This window comes from Mycteria americana, chromosome 3 (genome assembly GCF_035582795.1).
Source record: "Mycteria americana isolate JAX WOST 10 ecotype Jacksonville Zoo and Gardens chromosome 3, USCA_MyAme_1.0, whole genome shotgun sequence".
Taxonomy (NCBI): domain Eukaryota; kingdom Metazoa; phylum Chordata; class Aves; order Ciconiiformes; family Ciconiidae; genus Mycteria; species Mycteria americana.
In genome coordinates this window covers 6,819,856-6,845,660 of record NC_134367.1, presented here as the reverse complement: position 1 = coordinate 6,845,660, position 25,805 = coordinate 6,819,856, and the positions used below count along the sequence as shown (strand labels likewise).

The following is a 25,805-nucleotide window of genomic DNA, read 5'->3' as shown; positions in this document are numbered from 1 at the left end:
ACACATCTTCCCTATCCAGGTGCCAGGAGTATTCTGCAGTCCGAGAGTGCCATGGTCTGCGCTGCTACTCAGACTGTTGTCTTTTGATCTAACTATTTTCTCTGCTTCCAGGAGAGAAATACGAGCTGCACGCAGGAACAGAATCCACTCCCAGTGTGGTAGTGCATGTCTGCGACAGCGACCTGGAAGAAGATGAGGACCCAAAGAATTCTCCAAAGCCAAAAATCATTCAAACTCGGCGCCCTGGTCTGCCACCTCCTGTATCTAACTGAGCCTCTCCGGCAGAAGCAGCACTTCTCTCCTCCAGCACAGCTTGTTTTTTGTTTGCTTTGTTTTGTTGAAAGGCAGCCCATTGCCTTTTGAGTACCAGGACATTAAACTCATTGAAATCCCCTCACAGTAATCAAGCCTATGTAATAAAAGGGCTAGGAAGAAGGTCTTTGTATATGTAACCATATCACACACCAACTAATAGATTTTTCTGGAAAGGACAAAACAAGGCTGAAGAAACAAGGGAGGGTTTCAGTCTGAGGATTTTTTCACAGCTATAATTTGCATGCTGAAACACCACTACCAGAGAGATCATTCAGGGTGGGCACTTAGGCTGATATCAGGCTTGATATTCAAACTCCCAGAATGCTTGCTCGTGCCCTTCATCAAGCAGCCTGCTCCTCTGCCCTCCTCAGTTCCCCAGCAGACCTTAGTCTTTTCCCCCCTTTTTTTTTAAGGGGGAGTGTGTGTGTTGTTTTTAGTCTACTAGCAGCTTGGTGGCCTTTTCATCCCCCTGGAATTCTCTGTAAGGAATACTATCTTTGCAACATTTTTAGAAACAACAGAAAAACACCCTCTTCCACCAACAGCTGTAGAGTATACTGGTCCTTGATGGTGGCAGGGATGTGAGATGGAGTGCTCTGGGCTGAGGGGAGAGGCAGCAGCTTGCTGGAGGGTCTGGTGTCCTTTTCTCTAAGGAGGAGGGAGCCAGAATATCAATAGGGATTGTCATCTTATCTTCCACAAAGGCACGAGTGGTACCTCTCTCTGAGTTTGAGGAAGACAGACAAGCTAACTGACTGCTCATTTAAGATGGGATTCATTGCTCTCTGTCATAGCTGTAAGTTCTAGTACCGATATAGGCTGAATGCTTTCCTAGTGGTGTGTTGAATAGCCCTGAAACTGTTAGTAATTATTTGTACATCCCTAATATTCAGACATTTTCCCTCCCCCGTTCCTGTGCTTTAAAGCCCTTTTTGAGCTGTGTGCAGTTTGGGTTTGTGGAGGTGAGGAGAGGTTAGTTGGTGTTCTTTTGTTGGGTTTTTTTTTTGTCTTTTTTTAGGCCAAAGAAAACAGGACCATAATTACACACTTGAAATTAGACTGCATGCAATTGAATCCCCTTTTTTCACTCTGTCCTGCATGTTTCTTTCACTTGCAATGTATACTGGGTTACAAAAACTGTTCTGTGTTTTCATCATGGCAGACAGATACTGGATTCCCTGTCTGGCAGACCTTCCATGATGATTTTTTTTTATGCGTACTTGTCATTTTGAGAACATATTTTCTAGACATTTGAGCTCAGATTTTGCATATATTTAAGCATGCGCTTAATTTATGCACATGAGTAGTTCCACTGAAATTAATACTGCAGAAAACTGAGCATATGTGTAAGATACGGTGGGATTTTTAAGCTAATTAGCTGCAGCTGTACTCCCAAAAGTGACTATAAAATGGCACAGTGAGATTCCACGGTTTAAAATCCTTTACAAGTTAAAATTAGTAAATACATCTTGGAAGCTCATTCTAGGATCTGAAAAGTCAGCTTAGGTTCTGTAATCAAGATTTTTGTCATATAACCTAATGATCTGGTTTCAGAGGGAGGGTTCCATTCCACCCTTAATTAGCAGTGAGGCTACAAGCTTCAGCAGAGTCCAGTCCCCCTTGCTGGGGTATTGGCTCTGCAGTACTTCCAGGAAGAAAAGCATGTTGCTTTGTCGGTGGAGACAGGAGATGCCATCCTCAATACGCGCGGTGAGGACATTCTGAGAATGAGGACTTACCATTCTCAGGTAGTTCATTCTCTGACCACCACAGCCCCCTAATACTCCTGTTGAGACATAGCGCTTTACTTAGCATGTATCTATAATGTGATACTGCATTAGGGACGTCGTCGTGCGTGCGTTACACTAATAGAAGCACATTAAATACAGCAGAGACTGAACAAAAAATGGGGCTTTAGTGTCCTCATGATAGCTGTGTAAAGTTGTCTTAAAGTAACTCCTTAGAGGTTTCACTTCAATTATTTTTTCAGTGATGCATTTAGAATTGGTTTAAATAAATAAATTGTCACTCACTGCCCTAGGACTATAACATGATGTTCCTGTTGAAAACGTCGTCATAGGCCACCTACAGTATTTCAGGAGTAACACCACTGTCTTTGGAGAACATACAGCACGCTAAGGTCCATGGGTTTTAGACCAGTATAACCAGGGAGAGCAAGATTTAAACGCGTAAGATTTTTTGTTGATATATGCTGTATGGAAGAAATTACTGGCCACATCCTCAACTGATGTAAGCGATCAGAGATAATATCCAATCAAAGTTGATACTCTGGATTTTTTTTTACATGCAAAAGTGTTGGAGGCCAACACTAGTCCTTGTATCCATGTACTCAAACTTTGGAGAGGCTCGGTTCTGAACTGCGGACGTTGGCCTCAAATGATGTAAAACTATACTGCCAATTAAAGCATTGGATCTTAAATGTTCTTTCCTCAAAGTGCATTTTCAGACAGATTTAAAAACAGGCCCCGTTCAAGGACTATTCTTTGTCTTTATAAAACTATGTAGTACTACCCAGGAGGGAGTGGAACATAGCTCATTGGTTAAAGCGCAGAAACAGAAACACAACTACAAACCTGAAAACTCAAAGAAGCCTGTTTTAACTATGGTCAAAGCTTACATATCACCTTTAAATGATAAATTAACGGTTTAACATTAAATGATAAATGATTAAATGATAAATTAACATTCATCATAGAAAAATGTTTCGGGTACTATGGAATAATGTCCCTATCGTAAAAGTTACAGCATTTGTGAATCTTAAGAGAAGCTGGTATTTTGCTAAAGGCTGGTTCTTGCCTGGTACGGAAGAAAGGCTTCTTCCAAAAAACGCTGACCGTCGGGAAGAGTAACTGTCCTGTGGAATTCAGTAATTCACAGACAGAGCCCCTACTTACTTCAGGGGGAATTTTCTTTTGTGAGCTCAGTCCCTCTGACTTGTGCTTTGCACAGGGTGTCTGCAGTGCTGAAGTAGATTCTCTCATCTCGTAGTACTACAAATAAGAATGAAATCTCTGTGTTACATTCCAGCTTCTGATGCGCAGTGACATAGACGGCGTCCTTTTAATTTCCTTTCCAAAGCAGGAGCCTGTGGGAGCGGCGGGCAGCGATGCCCTGGGCCCACTGTTGGGTGGACCTTGCTCCTGCTGCTGGCTGGAAATTAAAGAAGGAAATCGGGGGAGTACAGTTGCTGTTTCTGTTGCCCACTGCCTGCCTGTCCTTTCTGACCCCTTCAGATACGAAATTGAAATTTTTATGACTTCCTAAGTACAGTTAAAAGCATGAAAACATTTACAATGCACGGAGAAAGGGTATTTTGGAATCTGCTCTTTTGGAACAAAAGAAGAACGAATTTCTGTGGCCTTGATTTTTGTAATTAAGACAAGGTAGTACAAACTCCCCCCTTCCTAACATACACGTACGCACTCAAGTACACTTTGTTTTCAGCAAGAAAACACGGCAAAAGCATACCTTCCTCAACCATAACAAGACTACAGACATTATTGTCAAGTGCTATATATTATAAAAATGTGCCCCATGGATAAATTGTTTAACATTTATTTGATCCTAAATTGGGTGGGAGGGGTGGGTTGTTTTTATTTTGGTCTTTTCCCCCCTCCTTCCCATTCAGCAACAGCAAAAAAGCTTTCTGCGAAAAGAGAGACTGTTCTTTGTGCAGAGTAACGGACTGAACCATCTTGCAGGACTTGGTTACAGTGGTATGTCTGAGCACTGTGACAGATTACGTTAGCATTTCCATTATATTGTACATACTTTTGAAATATTCTATTTAGTCATATTTTATAGGAGTATTAAAAAGCTATTGGCTAATTAATCACTTTTACACTTGTATAATTCAGAGCTTAGTTTAAAAAATAAATATGGCAAACACTATTTTTGTGTTCTGCTTGCGTTGGCGTTTTGAAAAGCAACATTTAAAGAGTTAAACTGTATTAATAAACTGACTAGAGTGGTATATACCACTGCTCTCTTAACTGGTAGAACTGAAAATGCTTAAACGTGTGACATAGGCCAAACTCTGTTTCAATAGAAATTAGGGGGCAAAAATAGCCCTCTTATTGGAAGGATATGCCATGTTCCATTTTAGATTGCTGCAGTTTCACAGAGCCATGTGAACTTGCACTGGTTTGCAGTGGATTTGGCTAGGCGTACACAAAAAAGGAATACAGCGCGGTCCCTGGTGAGCAAAGCACGTCTCTGACAGCTGATATGGTTCTTACTGTGCTTTTGTAATAATGGGTAAATACAGCGGGCATGAGTACTTGAATAAGGAACATGGCATGCAGCTACCATCCAGGCTGGGGAAAAAGTTACATTAACATTAATTATTACAAAAATTGAAACTAATTGTTTGTAGCCTCTTGTGTCAATTTGTACCGGATCTTGCAAAGGATTGGAAACCAGGAGATGAGTTTGCTGATTAACTGTCTTGCGAAATTCTTATGTTTGATCACTCAGATCTGCATTTGGAAAAATGATTCCCCCCCACCCCCCTCGAGTGCCTGGCATAAAAGACTCAGTCTCTCAAAGGATGATTGTTCATGATTCTGAAAATTAGATCCGCTTAAGAAGTCTCCTTGGCAATGTACGCTCTGAGCTCACCGATTCCTTTTGAAAAGACAGGCTTTAACCTCTGTGTTTTGGTTAGAAAAAGTAGTAATAGTCATCTTACGGAGTACTTTAGAGGGAAAATGCACTATAGGAGGCCTGATCTCTTCTTCACTGTTGAGCAACAAATGAGCTTTCCCAACTCCAGTGAGGTTCTTCATCTGATCCGATTGAAATGTTGCATTACCAAGACACTGATTGTGGCTCTTCCGTCTTGCTTGGCACTGGACACAGCACCTGGAAATAGCTTCAAGGCTTCCATGGTAAATGGTAGGGAGCTGTATGTCCCGGGGGATCTCAAACTGGTCTTTGGTTGAGGACGTGACTGTCTGTATGCGTGTAACTTCAGTACACACTGAATTTGCACACACATAGGCAATATTTATTTATACTGGGCATTTGTGCGTGCAAGTGATCATGTGCAACCTAACCCTGCGTGATAGTGAATAATGGGAGTGAAGAATATTTCTCCCAGCTGCAGCAGGGGCCTGAGGCTTCCTCGGCTCCTGCCTTGGTTACTTGCAGCTGAAGCTCGCTGTACTTCATTACTGATAGTCTGGCTATTGCTGTTCCTTGTGCAGCCTTGGTTGCCCTAAAGAGTTACAGTCAAAGCAATGGAGATGGTGATTGAAGAAGGATGTGTTGGAAAGTGCAGAGCAGACTCCACCTCTGCAACTGGGTCTGTAGTTACCGACTCGCTCCCTGATGATCGGCCCAGCTTCTTCAAATGGATTCAGCACCTCAGAGGGCTTGGGTTGTTTGGTATTTTACTGCCCGATGATGAAATCTGTAGTCAGTTCAGTGGTGTTACAGATGGACTTACTGGAACAGCTTGCTTGAAGTGAAGGCAGTATCTGTCATGGATCTGGGGAGCTGGAACAAGCTTTCTATGGAAGAGGGGATTTACGTAGCTTATTGTAGATATCCTGATTAAAGTTACAGTGCTTTCAGATTGCATCCTCTAAAGAACCTTTACTAAATTTATTTTTGTTCCTTCTTTAGTGGTAAACATTTACCACTAAACATTTAGCCACTTAAGACTGTCTCTCATGTACAAATTTAAGACTTTTGCATTTCTTTGATTCCCCTCTGCCCAAGAAATCGTATTTAGTTCTGTTTTACCAAAAAACAAAACCAGGTATGGATTAAAGTCCCACACAGACCTTTGCTTATACTCCTCCTCATGCAATGCTTTGGAATAACTATGCTAGCAAAAAAAAAAACCAAAAAACCCCAAATCAAACATTGCTTTTCCTGTTTTAGCACACCTTCTGGGGGGAGTACAGCAGCTTTCAGATATTCTAGGCTCCTCTTAAAAGGAGATGTTTTTCCTAATGTGAGCTGTGCTCTTTTTTTAAATACATGTAGACTGCGGCATTCGGGTAAAATTACAACGGAGGAAGTGTTGTAAAAGCTCTTTCCCACATGTCTATTTGAAGTGTCGAGTATGTTTGCTTTGGCTTGGAGGGGAGGGGAGCCTGCACTGTTGGAGGTAGAACAGCAGCAGCACTCCTGATGGAAGGGCAAGAACCCCGAATGCCTCCACTGCAGAGATGCTCAAAAAGCATTAAAAAAAAGCCTTAGTTCATCTCTCCCCTTTTGTCAATTTGTTCAGTCGCTACACAGAGCTTCTGGGGTACAGTAAGAGTCATCATGGTTTCTTTTAACGTAGGATTGCGTACCGATGCAGTAGCTACGAAGCCTAGAATCTGGGGCATTTGTTAGTGAGATTCTTGCTGGAGTAAGGCTGGGAAAGCTGTGAAGTGTGAGCAGCCTCAAAGTTAATGAAAAATGAAGCTATTCAGGACCTTAAGACACACTTCAGGATTTAAATCCATGTAAATGAGAGCTGTATTAAGAAGGGCCCATTTGCTATCCCTGAGTCAGGGGCTTCCTCACCCACTTCAGTAAGAGTTTCCAGCAAGAAGGATTAAACTTCTCTATTATTACACACCAGAAAATCAGCCTTGTTTTAACAAATTATTGCAATTGGCCATTTATCTAGTATGAGAAATTTGTGTCTACATTAGTGTCACACAGATGTGTTCTCTTCGCTGTTGGGTTAATGAAGGTAAATGTTTTGAATCCATTTTAGAGCAGAGTTCTTGTTCAGAAACTTCTGAAAGAAATGCCCTCTGTAATGACTGACGGCTCCGTACGTGTCGATTTGGCAAGTTGTCCTACTGTGGGTAGCTGCAGAAGTATTTCATGTATGTTGTTGTAGATTTAAAAACATTACTCATGTCTTCATTCAAGTGTCTGCATTTCTGACGCAGATGTGACATATCTGTATATACTATAAATCAATACTATTTTTAACCACATATTTTGTACAAATATTCACATTAGCTCTGTACTTCAGTGAAAATCTATTATGGTATTAAACATTTTGGTGGAATTAGCAAATGCCTTGTCCATGCTTTGTTTTCATTTTATAACAGTTTTAAGCAGCTGAGCCCTTTCTTACATCCAAGACAAATATTATCATTTCCAGCTATCCAGAACAGTGCCTTAAATCCGTATACACCTGTACCCTCTAGTGGCTAATTCTAGCCACTGCAGCAGCGTGCAGGTCACTATCGTAGTTCCCCAGACCTCTGGATCTGAGTGATGAGAGGCCAAAATTAAAGTTGAACCAACAGGAAACGTGAGTACTATTTTTCCTAGCTCATGAGAGTAACTATTGCTGTTGAAGGGCACCCAGCTAGAAATTTCAGTACACACAGATGCAATTTTATAACGGCTTTTCTCTTTCTACCCTTTTCTCCAAAGCTTCTGGTGTCGGCCACTGTCAGGAATCAGGTGATGAACTTGGTGCTATAGGTGTGGTCTAGTTCAGTTTCCTGTGTACAAAAGCCACATCCACACAGCTTCTACTGATCACAGCAGCAATATATATTTCCAGTTTTGTACTAGTCTCAGTCTCAGAATCACAGAATCGTATAGGTTGGAAAAGACCTTTAAGATCATTGAGTCTCGTATCTCTAACGGAACAACAGTAATTAGGAGGAAAAAAACGACATTAAGAAAACAATTAAAAGAGCCTTGTCCCCTACTATAATTTGTAGAGACAGGGGGAGGGGGAGGAAGGTATCACTCTTGCTTAAAAAATTTAGATACGATGACCAGACATTGCCACTGCCCCTGGCTTGAGCGAGCCCCTCGCTGCATGAGCTGGGCCAGCTCAGTGATCTCGAGCTTGTAAAGCCAAGCTGTAACTTTACACAAAAAGGAGGGGAGGGAGCCAGAATCTTACCTGGATTACAGCCTGTACATGGGTTATATGTAACCCTTTTCTACCTACTTACCAATAATGTACTGTGTCGGAGGTGTGAAGCCTCCAGCAGGTTGCCATCAACATGAAAGCATGTTCATCCTGTATGGATTAGGGCAAAAAAAAAACCCCAAACCCACAAGTTATGTTTTCTTTACATTGTAATGCTTGTTTGCACCTGAAGGACGTTTAAGTTAGGCAGTGCCAGCCATAAAGCAACTAATAAGTACCTATGCACTAGTGAAAGTATAATGGTTTTCTACACTGCTACGAGGTGGGGTAAGGTTTGTGTACGTACGCCAGGCGTGGGCTTTGGACCTCTCTACAGCGCAGATCCCCAGCTCGTAAAGGTGGGAAACCCAACTCGGACTTCTGTGCCCTTCAGCAGTTCAGTTTCTAGAGAGATGAGGAGGGATAAACTGATTTTCCTCTCCATTCCAGGGCACAGCTATGGGTCTTGAACATCACAATACGGGAAAGTGTGATGAAAATGGAAAATTTATTGCCTCAGAACACGAGAGGAGAAAAAAGGCAGATAGAGAAACACCTGAACCACAATCCTTTTTTTTTTTTTTTTTTTTTTTAAACTGAAGCAGCACTCGCAGATATCCAGAACGTGAATTTTGCTCCTTGCCTTTACAGTCAGGTCAAAGCACAGCTAGCCCAGCCTGGGCCCTATTTCTTGTCTATTTAAAGCAATTCACGGCACGCAACGACACCCTTGCCACTTGCCCGGCTTCAGACCCGCACAGGCGCCGTATGGCCAACCCCCCGCTCCCGCAAAACCGCTGCGCTCCTCAAAGCGGCAGAAACCCGCCCTGCCCTGGGCCGCCTCCAACGCCGGGGAGGCCCGGTGCCCCCCAGGAGCCGTCTCCCCGCCCGGGCCCTTCTCGGGGGCACCCGGGAAGCGTTAACCACCGCCCGCAGCGTTCGCACAGCCGAGTACCGCGCCCGCTGCCTGAGGAGACCGGCCGCGGCCGCCCCGCCTCCCCTCACCGCAGCGTGACCGTTATCCGGCGCTGACTGACAGCGCCGCTGGCCACTCCCAGCGGGGCGGGAGAGGGCGGGCGGCTGCTACGTGCGGGCGCTGTCGCCGCCGCCCGGTAAGGCGGGGAGAGGGTTGTTGTTCCGCCTGCGCTGCGGGGCCGCTGCAGGTAACGGGCTCCCCGCGGCCGGGCTGAGAGGGGCTCCCCGCGGCCTCGCTCCTGCCGTACCCGCCCGCGGGGCGGCGGGAGCTGGGGCATCCCGGAGCGAGGGCTCCGGGGCCGGGGGGCCGGTTCGTTAGGTCTGAGTGGGCCTCGTGGGGGCTGCCCTGGGTGTCGAGGTGGTCTCTGGCGTGTGGGAGCGTGGGTTTCTTGAGGCCGGGTTTTGCTTCGCGTGGTTGGCCTGTCAGGGTGAAGTAAACCTTTCACAGAGGTGGCGAGCCGCGGTTGGAGGCCGCTGTGTAGGGGAATGCCGGCCTGCCCTTGCCATTCGCCTGTGTGCTGGGCTCCTCTGCCTGCCGAACGGGTCCCTGGGCACTTCCCTGGCTGCCTGCCGTGTGCCTGTGTGGCAGCTCCCTGCCCTGGGCAGCCAGATGCCTTCGTCCCGCCAGAGCCCCTTCAGGACCCCGGAGCCGAGGTTTGTGGTGCTGGGTTTCTGGAGAGACCCGCATGAGTAGGTGTGCTCAGGATGTATCCAGTGAAGACCAGTATAGGAAGGCCTTGAAAAAAACCCCAAACACTATTTATTAAAAATGTGCAATTACAGGGTTAGGTGGTGTTGACATCGTTAACTGTGTAAAATTCGGAAGTAAAGACCTGGTTTCCTTTGAGAGGGCTTAAAGCCAGGAGAAAAGGAGCCTGGAGAAAAGGAGGCTGAGGGGAGACCTTATCGCTCTCTACAACTACCTGAAAGGAGGGTGTAGAGAGGTGGGGGTCGGTCTCTTCTCCCAGGTAACAAGTGATAGGACAAGAGGAAACGGCCTCAAGTTGTGCCAGGGGAGGTTTAGACTGGATATTAGGAAATTTTTCTTCACCGAGAGGGTTATCAAGCATTGGAACAGGCTGCCCAGGGAAGTGGTTGAGTTGCCATCCCTGGAGGTATTTAAAGGACGTTTGGATGAGGTGCTTAGAGACATGGTGTAGTGGTGGTTTTGGTAGTGTTAGGTTTATGGTTGGACTCGATGATCTTAAAGGTCTTTTCCAACCTATATGATTCTGTGATTCTGTGAAATTCTTACTTGTCACTCCCCAGAAGGGGAAAGGTATGACTCAGCCATGGGCTACACTTAATTTGGTGGATGGGTTTCAGATGGACACAACAGCATGTTCTCCCTGTCTTCCTTGAGGTTCAGCTGAAAGAAATCCCACATTGGGTGAAACTGAGCGATTCTGCAGCCTTTGGGTCTGTGGTGTTTGCTGAAAGGGGAGTTATGCCTCTGAAGTGTCAGTTCATTCATAGCAGTGCTCTAGGCCTGGATTTTAATTTTGGGAGATAGGCAAGTTCGGTGTAACATTTGAGTACCTGCAAGTCAACAGTGCCTATGCTGTTTTCCAGTGTAAATATATATATGAGAGATTTAGCTGGGGAATTGGAGTAGGAAAATTTCCCATGGAAGATACCTTGTGTTCTACCAAAATGACAAATCCTGTTCCATCATTGCAGTGGTATTTGGATGCTTGTTGTGCTATAACTTTTTATATTAACTATTTTAGGATATTTGTGTATTCTGGATATTAATATGGATTTGCTGATTACACAATCACTGTCTTCCAGCTGAATTTCAGTAGTGACTTGCTCCAGAGGATTGCTGAAAAATGGGAGCCTAAAGGGAACTATGTGGAGTATCAGTACAGTCCAAGTGCAGGATTGGATTGAACAGTGTCTGGCCTTGTGGTTAAATGATGCTGTTGAGCCAGAAGTGGGGAATATTGGCATGAAATTTTAGGTCAGTTATGGATAGGGAAATCCGGTGTGAGGGTTCTTACAGGGACCTTACTTTGAGTTAGATAACTGAGTTTTGAACAACAAAGTGTTTGGGAAGGGCAGAGGGAAACTGGGGCTGGGGAGCATGATGCAATACAATATGAAATTGTGTCATATTATGTCATGCTATTAGATAAGGAGTGCCAGTCATAGTTAGGAATAGTCAATATCGTTGAGTCATATGATCAGAATTAGTGCTGACTGTTTATCTAGGGAGCAAATGCTTTAGGGTACAGTGTGTAGCGGTCACCATCTCATGCACTTCATGGGCGGGATTTGTGTTATATTTCTTCTGTCTTGCATACTTCATGCTGCTCGCACTCAGGTAGCAGTGGCACTTGACTGGAAAGGACAGATGATGCTTGCTTGAAAGATGTAGTATTTCCAGTGACTCACAACTGTACCACTGAATCTTTCAACCACCTCTTTCCAATCCATTCAGAGACCTAAGTGGTTAGTTAGAAGAACTTAAATGGCACATTCTTGTTCGTAAAGCTGTCTGTACGCTAGAAGTGACCTTTGGTAGTAAGCATCAGAATTACTTGATCAGTAAGAGCTCCGTTACATAGGGAAGCTGTGATCAGGTTAGAGATGTGATAAAATGTTGGGAAACTGATGTTCCTGCTCTTTGTTTGTCTAACTCTTGATCTGACACCTTTTAAGCAGCAAAACCTTTTAATGGATATGCTGCTGTATCTGAAATTCAAAGCTTATTTGCTAATTTCTCTGCTAGAAATTGTACTCGGCACATTTAGTAATCCCACACCAAGTGTTGGGGCTGAGAAGCTGTGATGGTTTCTAGCTGGTCCCCCCTCCCTGATGGGAGCTGTGCAGGCGCAGAGTCCTCCAGTTCCAGTGTGTACTTCCTGCTCCCATTCGCTGCTCTGCCATGTGATGCTAGCGTGTCTGTGCCACGCATGCGCAGAAAAGAGAAGTAACGCTCCAGCGATTTTAATGAGGGTTATAAAGTTCTGGTGGAGGCGGACGTTGTTGTTCTCAAGGTGAGAACTGCCCCTGTTTACATCTTAACAAGCAGAAGCTTTCTCTAGGGACAGTTTCTTACAACTTTGAAAATACTTGAAAACTTGCCAAATTGCAAGAGCAGGAGTTCCTGTGTATTGGGAGCAGGAAGAAAAAAGGAAGAGATTGGGCAGTGGTGTTGGATAAAGAAGTTGCTTTGTGAACTGTTTCATTCAACAAATTGTAGTGTCTCACTTCTCATCTCTGAAACTGGGATATCAGTATAACTGATAGGTAAGAGTCTTGTTCCTATGCTTGGAGTGCTCAGTGTTAGTAAGGCAGGCGGTATAAATACCTAGGGAATATTTTAGCTACTCATTCTTAAAACTAAGTTATGACTTTAACAAACAAATCTTCTGTCTCTGCTCAACAGATGCCATCTTGCCTCAGAAGAGGGGACGACTACCTTCCAGAATAGCCATGAACTGTTATTGGCAAGTCCTGGCAATTTTCTTACTATTTCTTCCAAGAGCATTGTCTCTCCAGCCAGCCCAGCCCAGAGTGTTGCTGGTATCTTTTGATGGATTTCGATGGGATTACATCTATAAAGTCTCAACTCCCAATTTTCATTATGCCATGGAGAATGGTGTTCATGTCAAACAGGTCACTAATGTGTTTATAACGAAAACGTATCCTAATCATTATACGATGGTGACTGGTCTCTATGCAGAAAGCCACGGTATAGTTGCTAATGAGATGTATGATCCTATTCTGAATGAAACTTTCTCTTTGAACAAAATGGATATCCATAACTCCAAGTTCTGGGAAGAAGCCAGCCCAATATGGATAACGAACCAGGGGGAAGGACATAAAACTGGAGCAGCTATGTGGCCTGGAACAGATGTGAAAATACATGGAGTCTTTCCTACATATTATATGCCCTACAATGAATCTGTTTCCTTTGAAGATAGAGTTGCTAGGCTTATTGGCTGGTTTACATCAGAAGAACCCATAAACTTTGGTCTCCTATATTGGGAACAGCCTGATGAGATGGGCCATATTCTGGGCCCAGAAAACCCACTTATGGGACCAATAATTAGTGATATTGACAAAAAGCTGGGATATCTTATGTCTGAACTGAAGAAAGCGAAGCTGTGGGATGTGATAAATGTCATAATCACAAGTGATCATGGAATGTCACAGTCCTCCTCAGAAAGGCTCATTGAGCTTGATCAGTATGTGAATAGAGAGCTCTATAAAGTCATTGACCATTCTCCTGCAGTAGCTATTTTGCCAAAAGAAGGTAGGAGCTATAGCAGTAAAATTCTCTGAAGAAAATACTCGAGTATCGAAACTTTATAGGCTTTGTTCCTTAACTGAAGTGGTGTTGGCAGCACTGATGCCAGTAGGATATCAGCCTTGAGCAAGGAGTGCTTGCAGGAACACTTCTTTGTTCTTTTTGCTAGCTCTGTCAAAAGCCTGGATTAACTTTCTGAAATGAAAAGTGAGCAAATCTGTCTGTTGTTGACTAACATTGCCAAATATCCTGTAGTCCTTACAAGAAGTAAGATAATCTAACAGCATTATCAAGGATGAATGGCGTTCTAGATAGATGACAACTGAATGTTACAGATCTTGCCTTTCGTCAAGATGCTAAAGCCATAGTGGAGGAATTATATTTCTAACTCAAACAGTAAACTGAAACCAGATGGGGACCTTTGATAAAAAGAAAGCCTGTGTTGGCTATTTGATTATTGCCAGCTATTGTAGTTCACTTTAGGTTTTTTTTCTCCCATCACGCTGAACAGCCAGCCAGTTATGTTCATACCATTTTTATTGTGATAATGGTGGGCAAGAATACTGTTGGAATTGAAATCTGAAGTCTAGTTGCAGTCATTGAAGAGTTGCTTAAGTGTCAGATGTGTGGTTAGTGTCGCTGATGTAGAGGTGCTGGTCTTTATTTTGACGATCAAAAGCTGTAACTGTTTGCTGTGAATGTGTTAACCTGGACAGTAGCGTTTTTTGTGTGGGCAGGGGTGCTAATTTGGAAGTTGAGTTTTAAGGTGGCCTTCTGAAAAGGTGTTTTTTAAGATTTCTGTAACATTTGCATCACTAATAGACAGCACTCTATTTAAGGTCCAAGCAGGGAGGGTATTTTGCAGGCTTAAGTGACCTTTAAATGTGTAAGCAAATGCTTCTTGTCACTTTTATAGAATCATAAAATCATTAAGGTTGGAAAAGACCTCTAAGATCATCTAGTCCAACCGTCAACCCAACACCTCCGTGCCTACTAAACCATGTCCCGAAGTGCCACGTCTACACATTTTTTGAACTCCTCCAGGGATGGTGACTCCACCACTTCCCTGGGCAGCCTGTTCCAATGCTCGACAACCCTTTCAGTAAAAAAATTTTTCCTAATATCCAATCTAAACCTCTCCTGATGCAACTTGAGGCCATTTCCTCTCGTCCTATCGCTAGTTACTTGGGAGAAGAGCTTAGTTTGAAGAATACTCCAGACTAAAATGTTAGTATGTCCAAACTGAGATCACTTGCTGCCTGAGTGCACTCAGGTGTTTGTAGCTGGGCGCTGTTTCTCTCAGTGGTGATAGAAGAGTCGAGTTTGGGAGTCCATCCTAATGGAGACAAATATGGTTGACTAGGATGTTCTCATTACCAAATAAAGGGAGTAGTAAAAGTAAACTTTAGCACTAAAACATCCCTAATGCAGTAAATGAGAACTGGAAGATGCGTAACCTGATTCTCCTGTCTGCTGAATGCTGAAAAGAAATAGTATATCTGCAACAATTAGATGACAGCACAGTAAAAAAGCCATTTCAATAGATTTCAGAAATAGCTTGGATTTGGTTTTGCTCAGAGGTTCAGATATTTATTACACTACCAATAAACAAGAATTAGTTTTGAGCACGGCTAAAATTCCTTCCTTCCATGTTACCAGCTGTAATTTTTATTATAAAGCAATGAGCTTCATTCTCAGTTTAGCTATGAAATAACTTATACTTAAGTACATGACTGATTCTTCAACAGTTATTCCATTTGTCTTGCTTAAACCAAGGGAATGGTAAAACTTAGTGAGACATTGAGAAAAATTTTGAATGCATGAAAATGCAGTGAATTCTGCTACTTTAACTGTTTGGCTGCATATTTCTTCCCTGAGAGATGGATTAAAGCCATTATTTAACTATGCTTGTGTACAGTGTGGGTGGAACTAATTATATGTTCACAAAGATGGTACCTGTAGCACAGGTGATGATACTGGCCTTTTTCTTGCATTTAATATATTAATTCAAGTAATTAATTTAGTGTAAAATCATAGTTTGCTGTATTTGGGGCTTCTCCTCCCTGTTATCCCATATAAAAAAGTGGCATCACAAAATTAATTTTGTTACTAATATAGTCCTAGAAATGCTAGATTGGAGTCCCTTGTTGCTGTAACTATATCGTATCTGTACTTTTGCTGTCTCATCTTGACCTTTATTATATTTCTTAAGTTTAGTGATTCTTTTTTTATGCCAATTTTAGATAAGAAACATTATATATTAATCTATTTCCAGTTTTCCTCCAGAATTTCTATACTGGATCCTAGGAACTGAGGGAGAAAACGAAGACGGTTTCTTTAAAGACACTGGGCACCTCCTCCCAAACTTTTTTTTTTTCCTGAGATATATTCAAAACTCCATGCATGCTGAAAATGTTAGACCAGATCTTATCCTTGGTTTATCCTCAGGTGGTGTCTCAGGTCAAACTAAGCACTTGTTCTTGTGGTAATCAAGGCGATCGTTTCTTGGGACAGATAGGCAGAGAAGAGCTCACTCACAGGAACACCCGCTGCAGGATGTACAGCTAGCTGTGAAGGTAGAACTAGCGAGAAATGATAAGTCAGAATGACAGGATGTGCTTAAATTCCACTCATCTGCTAAAAACAGCAGTGTTGGCCACAAAGAAAATGTAAACATCTTCCAACCGTGCTTCAGACCGTGTAGCGCTGAAACTGGCCTGCAGACACTAGCTGTGAACTCAGCTGTCCAGCTGACTTGTGCATGTGTGTAGCACAAAGTACTTAAGTCATGGAGCTGAGTTAGTTGGGCTGTAACAGAAGTCTGTTAGGTACATGTATAGCCCTCAATAGGAACCTGTGCTGAAAAGGGGCAGGGGGAGGATATCAAAGAAACTTGCTCAGATGTAGGTTCCTGAACTTGCTTTTGTGTTCCTCTCTGCGTGTCCTGGTTCCTCCTTTCTGTGCACTGGTGTTGCAGCTTGTCCAACTGCTTTCTGACTGTTCAGTGACTTTTATTGGAAAGAAAAGCTCAGGAACTGGAAATAAGCAAATAAAAAAATTGGGGGTGGAAAATGCCTATTTATTTGGTAGTGTTAGTACAGCTTTTGAGGTTTTATGCTCACTCTGCAGTAGATGTCTGCTCCTTTCCTTTCCCTAGTCACTAAGAACACAAAGGTAGTGCTGTTAGCTGTTATTGAATACACAGAGTGGCTGACAGTTCTGGACCAAAAGTGCCATCTTGATCTGCCAGTCCAACCTGTCCCTTCGTGTGTTTGTCGTGTGTTCCCTGCTTAAGGCCTCTGCAATTTTTGTACAGCTCCTAACGTGTTAGTGGCATCTGGACTGTGACCTGAGGGCTTCTGTTGAAAGATTAATGCAAGCTAGTTTTGCTTATCCCTAGGCAATTAATTACTAATACTGTGATGTTACATGGTGCATAGAAACAAATGAGCTACTCTTTCTAAATTGGCTAAACTTGTCATCAAAATGGTAGAAGATCAAAACTGGGAATCAAATGAGGTCAAATAAGTAGCTGTTTATTGGAGCATCTGGGAGAAATAAATAGTTGGGTTCACTCACAAATAAGTTTTCAGAGATGCCAAGAAACAAAGTGGCTGCTCTCTTTGGCCTTTTAAAGAAAGCAACTAACAATTAAACTGCTTTAAAATAAATAAAAAGTGTCGCTTGTCATCATAGCCAACTGGGGGGAAGACAGAATACGGCCTTAATGCGCACATTACCTCATAGGTTTAGGAGCTATCTCCTTGCTGTCAAGCTTTGCATGGAGCTAGGAGGAGCTGGTTTCTTTTCCGTGAGCCTTAACTGAATGCCTTCTAACTCATTCTTGTGAGAAGCTTATATTCTGATAACTATGAAATGAGGGGTTTTTCCTAAAATTAGCAAGGCACTTACTGCTTAGGAATAGGCTGTGAAGTTCGACGCCAGCTGTGAATGATGCTCTGGATTTCTCACAGTAACTTCTGTGCGCATTGTAATCCACTGTTGTCTCTTACAGCTATAATTAGCTTTTGGGGAAGTGCTTTTTGCCATCTTCTTTCAGTTGTATTTAAACTACTGATGAGTTCAGTAAACATATTGGTATGTTTAAGTTTTGTCTTTTGTTTCTTTTGTTTGTTTGAAGGCAAACTGGATGAAGTATATGAAGCTTTGGCCAATGCTCATCCCAACATGACTGTATATAAAAAGGAGCAGATTCCAGATAGATTACATTACAAGCACAACAGTAAAATTCAGCCAATCTTAGCAGTGGCTGATAAAGGATGGGAAATTGTATATAATAAGTCTGACGGTTTTCAATGTAAGTATTCTGTCTTTACAGTGTTTTGCAGAGACCTTACATGGTACTTTCTCTCCCAGTCACAACCAATGTTAATTGTTTGGTTTTTTTTTTTTTTAAGACTGGGAGGGAAAACTCCAAACCTAAGTATGTAGAATTTATAATTTTTTTTCCTGATGGGATGGGAAGCACCCTACTATTAGGGGAGGGGGAACTGGACTTACCGTTTCTAAAAATTAAACTTACTGAGATAAGATCATTCACATGTTTTAGTGGCCACGTACTTGAGGTCGTCTTGCGAAATCTAGCAAACTGACAAGCACTTCCTGAGAGATGAAAAAAAAAAAAAGTTGTAACTGAACTTGTTGAGTAGAGGATGAATAGCGTTGTTTTATCATGTACTATTTATTTACCGGAGAAGGGTTGGGTTGGAAATACAAGAATGCTTTCTCAAAGTCCTCAACTTCTGTATGCCTACACTTATAGTAACCTTGTTCTATTGCTAGAAAGAGTCTTTGAATATTGTGTTGCTGTACACCAGTGATTTTCATTTACCTTATAGGAGAAGATGCATTCTAGGTGATTTGGAGGAAAAAAACCCCCACTTTTAAGTTCCTCACCTTGGTGTTTTGAGATTTATTATAGGTAGAATAGAGATAGTAAATGTAACTTTTGGTTAGCTGGGAGGAAAAATATAGGTGTCATATGGTCAGTTCTTGAAGTTTCTTAATTGAAAACCTTTTAAACTTTGCTGCTGGTTATGAAGCTGAAGAGCATTACCTGCGAGACTTAACAAGTTTTTCAGTGTTGATAGCTGATGAGAGCAGTTATTTGTGCCTGCATGTTTATTCACTTTTTCAGAGTGTTCATTGCCCCTGTAAGGAAGGGCCACTGGAGACCCACTAGTGAGATCTGTAAACTTTTCCCTTCTTGATGAGTAGATAGTGCACAAAATTGGACAGTGTCAAAGCAGTCAGAGCTTAAGTTCTGTCTGCTACTAGGAGTCAAACAGTCTATCTCTACATGGATTTTTTTTTTTTTCCCTAAGAGATCTGGTCCAGTTGCAAAGTTGGACTTTTTCCTTGAGGAAAACCAAGGAAACTTGGGTGTAGCATAGCATGCCATTGACAATGCTGTTACTGCTGTGTGAGCTTACCTTTTTTTTTTTTTTTCCCCCTCCATTTTTAAATAGTGCTCTCCATTCTTTTTTTAGGGCATCTTCTTTTTGTAGTTCTGAGACTTGGTATTTGCTAGGAGACATTTGTGCTGTTGATCAAAATGATTCTTCTAAACCTCTGCAAGAATAAATGATGGCTGTTCTTTTTCTGCATTATGCTAATCCTAGGAAAAGGTTCAGTGCTTGTTTTGCGACTTCAGAATATTGACCTTCTTCTGTCTTTTATTTCTAGTTGGTAATCACGGATATGACAACATCTTACCAGAAATGCATCCAATTTTTTTGGCAGTTGGGCCTGCTTTCAGAAAGAATGCCACCAAAGAAGTCATGAATGCTACAGACTTGTACCCCTTATTGTGCCATCTCCTTGGTATTAACCCACTGCCAAACAATGGTTCATTCAACGCTGTGAAAGATATACTTGCTGAAGAAGTTCCTGTAGCCTTTGGAGCAGACACCTATGCTACTGTTGTAGGAGTCTTTCTGGGCAGCTTTCTTGTTATGGTTTTTATTGCAGTTTTTGTGAAACATTTTATCCTCACCCAGGCAAATACCATGAGAATGCAACATACTGAAGCTGCCCAGCCACTGTTGCAAGATTAGTAACACTTGGTACTATTTCCTGTTGGATGCTTAAAATAAGCTTATACAAAAAAAATTAATAGCAGTGGATCAGCATAAATATGTGGAGTAAAAGGAAACAGATGCTGATCCATTGGTACATTGGAGTACATACATACTAGGTATGCAGAGAGAGCATGTTTCTCTTTCACCCTACAACCACTTCTTTCAGGGGTTGGAAGTATTCTGGGTAAACCTGGAAAGCTGTGTATGTATGTAGACATGTAGTGACAATAGACCTTGAATACCTCATTCTGAGCTACTTTTAGGGAAATAACATCAACTGAGGTGCACTTCACAGACCATTACATGGTGATTTAACTTCCCACCCCCCCTTTTTTTTTTCTTTGAGAGGTTTAAGTCTCTTAGATTCTAACAAGTCACTGAATGTGACTAGGCTTCTCTGGGGTTTTTTTCTTCCCTGCCCAAGGAAGCTTTTTGCATGGATCACCATTACAGATAGCTTGGTGGATTAAATCCTGCAGAAAACATTATTATTAAGCTGGGTCATGCAGTGCTAAGTGTCTAAAGTTAGACTTGAGTGTATTTCTTTAAACTACTGTATTAATTGTAGTCCCAAAATATGAATCTAGGTGGTATTGCCTTTAGCAATCAGCATTAAACTACTTGATTTTTTTTTTTTTTAAATTTAGATAAATACAGGTCTTTACAATTTTAGGTAAATGTAGGTCTTTACTTTTTCTATTGTTTCCTGTACACTGGACTAAATTTTTTAGGAATTCCATGTGGCTGGCAGTTTAAAGACACGTACAAGCACAACACCTGTATATCCAAATGGAGTCTTTTTTTTATATTTCTGTGATAAGAGGGCTCTCGGAATAAGGCAGATGAATCAGTTAAGGAACATGTACAAACTGGTTTCAGAGTGCTGTCAAGCTTGTCACTGGATGTAACATCAGATCTGTTACTGGAGACTCTTCTCAGGTGTGAGCTTGGCTTGCTGTCTTGTGTTTTATCTGATATGTCTGAGTGGACCTTAGAATTTGATGAGTAGGGTTAGAAATGCAATTTAAGGAACAGCTAGATAAATCTTACGCCATATATGCTCTTAAATCTGAAAAAGCACACTTTAATATGGAAAAAAGGTGTAAGACTGGAGTTTGTTCTTCCAGAGGAAAGTCTGTCAGGGAAAATTATTAATTTTGAGTCAACAAAACTATATATTACTCTTATTCTTTTGTGTGGGGCAATAAATCTTCTTGCTATTGTGGGGTTTTTTATGAGCTCACCTAAATGGTAGGTGAGAAGCTGCTGACTTAAGGTTTGTATGAAAAACATGGTATGAAGTGAGAAAAGTTGTCTAGTTGTCAGACTCGTTTAAAAGCTGAATTTTTTTCCCCTCCCTGTGTGAGTTAGTATTTCTCTGCACTTTGCTTTTGAGTACAATGCCTGAAGGAGAAAGAAACTGTTTCAAAATTCACACAAATACTCAGTCTGGTATTTCTGTAAGTGCAATTCATTGCTTTATCCACAGCACCCAGCAGAGGGCAAAAGATGGGAACATCTTGGCCTTGGATGTGCTCTGTCAAACTAATGGCGTGACTAACAGTCTAATACTGCAATCGGTAGGGTTGCTAGCAGACCTAGCAAGGAGCTGCAACAAGCTGACTAACTGAAGTTCAAAACTCGTTTTGCTAAACTTCATTCCAGACTTAACAAATGACATCTAAGCGAGTTCAGAAGTGAGCTTACTTCTCGCTGCCTCATTGATGACTCTACAATGCCTTGTTACGAAGTGTCTGGTCCTCGCTGCGTCAGAATTAATCTGTTGCATTCCTCCGTGATGGCGGGGACACTTGCTTAGCATTGAACTGTCTTGGAAACAAATGTGGAAAGTTTCCGGAGACCACAGCTAGTTGCAGTGAATGCTTGAGAGGGAAGGCAATGAAATACTCCAATTTAAGGTATATGCTGAAAGTCTAGCTGTAATAGTAGCTTTAGGAAGATGGGAAACTAGCAGATCTGTTGGAGGACAGCCCCTTAATTTGGGGGATATGTATGAAGTCTTGCATAACTTAATCTGACTCATGGCTGCAATTCTACTGTTATTCTGTGTACTGCCTTGTTTTCCTACGTTGCCATTTTCTTAAGAAAACACTGAAGGAAAACTTCTGGGATCGCTGTGCCTGACACTGTAAAGCTGATTCTTGGTGGAGCTGACCGTTAGGTATGTCTTAAGTTTAATATGCTGATGCCAGCTAAAACTGAATGCTGCAGGGGCTTATCAAGCTGAAAGATGAAGGCAGTAATGATGTTTACGGTAGTTTCTAGAGAGGCTGGGGAAGTCCAAGTAGAAAACCTAAACCTCTAAATTGTTACTAATCACTTCCCTAGCCACCTTCCAAAAAGTGGATGGCAGACAGCAAATTGATGCAGAGTCCACCTTTTCTTGCTTATCTGCAACTTAAAAACGAATCATAGCACAAACTTAGTGTGTGTTTAAAGAAAGATCTACAGGCCTGGTTAAGGGAATAACAGTGAAAATTGGAGATGCTATAATCCTCACCTGTAGCTACTTCAGTTACACACTTTCTCACTTTGGAACATGCTGCTTTAATAGAAATTATTCTTATTGCAGTAATTTCATAGCAATGCTTATGGCAGATGTAAAAATAACTGGACTGTAATCTCAGAGGGGTTCATTAAACTCCCACCTTTTTTAGTTGTGACAGGCGTAGTTCTATCATCAGCCAAAGTGACCCTTGATTTTAAGGAGGGGGGCAAAGTTGGTCAGTGTTGTTCTGTCATCCTGGGACTTAGGCATACCTGCCCAAACATGCAACAAGGGAAGAGCAGTAGGTTTCCCCTAGCAAAGAGTTTGGGAACAATAATATTCAAAATAGATTGGGAACGCAAACATGAGAATTCTTCTTGATGTCATTGTTCCGTATTGCACTGCAAAGCCCTTCTTTGAGGACGGTAAAATGAAGCTTTGTAGAAAACTGAAAGGAATCTTTCAGCATTCGGGTATTTCAGTTTAGGTTTAAAGATGTTTCCTCTATTGCTTAGGTGTATTTGCAGGTACCTCTTGGGTAGTTACCTTGTTAGGATATTTGCCTAGCCAATGTTAAACACTGTTTTAAGTTGTTGGGTGTACGCTTAATGAAATTGAAAGCACATCTGATGCCACTGGAGAAAAATACCAACTTTTTCCCTGATGTGAGATTTTTTTCAGACTACCTTTTTGTTTGGGGAGCACGTGGGATTTGGTTTCTGCATATATGATACTTTTTATGATGTACGAACAAGTTTATTGGAAAGTGCATTTGAGTATGCTGTACACTACTTGTAACATAAGCTTGGAAACTGAGAAGTTTGCATGATTTTGTCTTCCATTATTGACCTGTGAAGCACACTTTGAGATGTCAAACATTTTCTTTGTTTCTTCCTGTTTGGAAATGTTGAAGTTGAAATATATCTTTGCTATAGTGCTATCAAGCATTGAGTGCTTGCTTCATTTAAAAAGACTTCTGGAAAAAAAACTTGAATTGGGGGGGATGGCTGGGGGAGAATGGCCTTAACTCATATGCATCCCAACTATTTCTTGTACTCTGCATAGTGTATGCCTTCATTAAAAATAACTGGAAGTGTGATAGAACTTACGAATTTTAGGTCAAAGTTCTTATATAAAAGACCTTGTTTCCCACCTTGCTACTGTATATGGAAATAACAGCTATCTGTTACCAACAGTGGTAATACAGTTTCTTTTATAAAAAAAAATTCTCCCAGACTTTCCTGGTAAAGAGCTGCAGTAATGCTGTTTACAATAAATGCCGTTTCAAAAAAAAAAAAAGCACAAAAATGCCTATTATAAAATGAAGGGTTGTGCAGTGTGACTTTTCAAAAGTGTGGAACAACACAATCTTGAGCTATGTGTGGGAAGAAATGACAACCATGCAGCTGTTGAATCCTGCTGTTTTGTAAAATGCAAATATAACAGGCTTACTTCTGAATTTTCCCTGCTTAAATAATGGCCATGGATGCTGTCTTGAGTGTACATGCTATGCTGCTGTACGTACCTTTCAAGAAGTGGCACGTTTGTACTACAGTAAAGGTAACGTAAGCATTTATTAGATGTTAAGACTACAAAAATTGTTGCAAGCACATGAAAATGGTACATTCAATAGTGGTATCTGCAGCATTGCAAATGGACGGCCTTTCGGTAATGAAATCTTAATCTGAATCACATTAAGTTAACAAATCTCTATTACTGTTTTTTGCAATAAAAGGTGGTACCTTGCATATTAAAGCAAACATCTGTCCCTGTGGTCTGATCCTTGGAGGTACATCATGTTGTTGGTTTATTTTCATAGGCAGTACATTCTTTCAGCTTATAGCAAGTTAAACCTCCCCCTGAAACAAGTGTTTTGGACCTATAGCTAGTTGAAATCAGCTCACTTCTGGAACAGTTTCTGTGGTGCTAATGGACAAAAAGCATATAAACCCAGACGGGTGGATGTTTGAAGGCTTCTCTACCCTGTGTTGATAGTTCCTTTATGGAGGCAGTCAACATAGTGAAACATCAGTCTTTACTGCTGGGATGTAATGTTACAAACTTCCCCTCTTCCCTTCTAAACTTCAATGCCAGGGGAAGTTCTTAAAACTTAAACTAAAGTAATATGTCCTGTATGAATGTTGCAGTTGTGTATATTTAGCAAGTCATTAAATGTTACCACAAACTATTGTAGAATATCTCCTTTATCTCAGCTCTGAGGAAGGAGGAAGCCACAGCTTTTCATGTTCTTGTTTTGAATTAGCTGCTCAGAAGGAAGTCAGCCACTGTGTTTCATACAGACTGCAATTAGGTAGTGGAAATATTTCATCATGTTTAAGGCACTAATGCTTGTAAAAATAATAATCTTTAAATATATCCACTTTGTCTCTAAGGCAAAAGAGGTGTTTTTCTAGATTATCTTGATTTGTACATGATCTGTATGAAATCGTGGAAGTACAAGAGCTACCCTGAAACCCTCCCTGCCAGCAGCAAAGAATTGTGCCAGAAAGAATACTCAGCACTCTTACAGGCCATACTGTATCTTTGGAATTGAAAATAATTAGCAATGCAACTGGAAAACAGTTAATCCTATTTCTTAATAGGTAAACTTTCTCTTTAAACCCTTCCCACAATAGCAGTGCTTAGTCTCAACACTAAAGGGAGGAAGAGTAGAGGGTAATAAGGATTTCTGCTAGATACTACCACTCACTTTGTGGTTTCATTGGAGCTCAGTTGCCTGTAGCAATTCTTATCAGAAGGGGCTACTACCTAGAGCTAGAAGGAGAAATGCATTTAGACCTGGATTTCCCCATCTGTAACAATATTTGTGGTTCAGATTAGAGTGCTGCCATTGCACTTCAGTCAACATTTAATTTCTGGCAATTAAAATTGTGGTGGTAACCTTGACACCTGGCCTGTGATGGTGATGCAGAGGAACTGAAAGCATGTCAGTCACACACTGTATGACAGCTATTTGGGGGAAGGAAGAGGAAGGGAAGAACAGAGTGGAACATATACTGTGCTAATCAGATTTAGCATCTAGAAAAAAACCCTCACAGTTTGGTCTTATCAAGTCTGCCAGAAAGATAGAACTTAGTTGAGTCAAGCCTCTCCGTATAGAGACGATGCAAAGCACCTCTCAGCAAGTCTACCACCCTCTGAGGGTGGCAAATTACAGTTAGTAAAATTACAAGAAACTTAACAACTCTCTCCAATGTAGAAATTCAAGCATCCTCCCTTTTACAGCATCTCTAAGCCTAGGTTCTACCCTGCAAAACATTTACTTCATAGTTACTAACCTGACCTCTTATTGTATGTAGTTAGTTATTTTAAATCTTCCAGCAGGATGAAAGAGTGACTTCTGTGTTCAGTCCAGTTATTGCTCTATTATATCAAGAGTCTGAAATCCAGGACACTGTCAGTAACAGTACAGATTTTGCAAGGGCCCTGAGCCTCTTTCAAGTTCAGAAAGTGTTAGTCAGGAAGTAGTAACTAGTAGTTTAAGAAGGGGAGAAAAAGCAGAACAGGTTAGTTTTTGTATTGTGTTTTTAATCAGTACAACAGAATTCTCAGAGAGGAAGACAAAAATTAGTAAAACTTCCACACATCATTTTTAAAACTCAAATGTATTTTTTTCAGCGGGCAGTTAAAAGTAACCTTTCCCTCCAAAGTCCATACTTCCTCCCAGTTGGATCACTAAAAGGTAGTCTGTGGCTAATACCAAATTGCATTGAA

The 25,805-nt window shown here is 41.5% G+C and overlaps 2 protein-coding genes and 1 long non-coding RNA gene across 7 annotated transcripts in view; 2 read left to right on the top strand and 1 right to left on the bottom strand.

Moving 5' to 3' along the window:
* The window catches only part of RCAN2 (regulator of calcineurin 2), a 90,868-nt gene extending 87,892 nt beyond the window's left edge, over positions 1-2,976 (top strand). The window contains exon 5 of the mRNA XM_075497758.1: positions 112-2,976. Coding sequence (XP_075353873.1) covers positions 112-272 — 161 coding nt within the window. The 3' untranslated portion in view covers positions 273-2,976. The remainder of the gene's footprint in view (positions 1-111) is intronic.
* A 2,705-nt stretch (positions 2,977-5,681) lies between these two features.
* Positions 5,682-9,274, bottom strand: LOC142407967 (uncharacterized). Of its 2 annotated transcripts, XR_012775106.1 has the most exons (4): positions 9,233-9,274; positions 8,531-8,632; positions 8,271-8,338; positions 5,682-5,849 (listed from the first exon to the last, which is right to left on the bottom strand). It is a non-coding gene; the product is annotated as an uncharacterized LOC142407967 (long non-coding RNA). The 2 variants fall into 2 exon arrangements; XR_012775105.1 differs by lacking the exon at positions 9,233-9,274 and having other exon boundaries at positions 8,531-8,905.
* A 59-nt stretch (positions 9,275-9,333) lies between these two features.
* Positions 9,334-24,358, top strand: ENPP5 (ectonucleotide pyrophosphatase/phosphodiesterase family member 5). 4 transcript variants are annotated; one of them, XM_075497776.1, is made up of 5 exons: positions 9,428-9,856; positions 10,994-11,165; positions 12,597-13,466; positions 17,602-17,778; positions 19,167-24,358. In XM_075497776.1, the coding sequence occupies exons 3-5, from the start codon at positions 12,644-12,646 to the stop codon at positions 19,535-19,537; spliced, it is 1,371 nt and encodes a 456-aa protein (XP_075353891.1). In that variant the 5' UTR covers positions 9,428-9,856; positions 10,994-11,165; positions 12,597-12,643; the 3' UTR covers positions 19,538-24,358. The 4 variants fall into 4 exon arrangements, with proteins under 4 accessions (XP_075353893.1, XP_075353892.1, XP_075353891.1 ...); XM_075497778.1 differs by lacking the exons at positions 9,428-9,856; positions 10,994-11,165 and adding an exon at positions 9,334-9,339; XM_075497777.1 differs by lacking the exons at positions 9,428-9,856; positions 10,994-11,165 and adding an exon at positions 9,370-9,390.
* Positions 24,359-25,805: the final 1,447 nt, after the last annotated feature.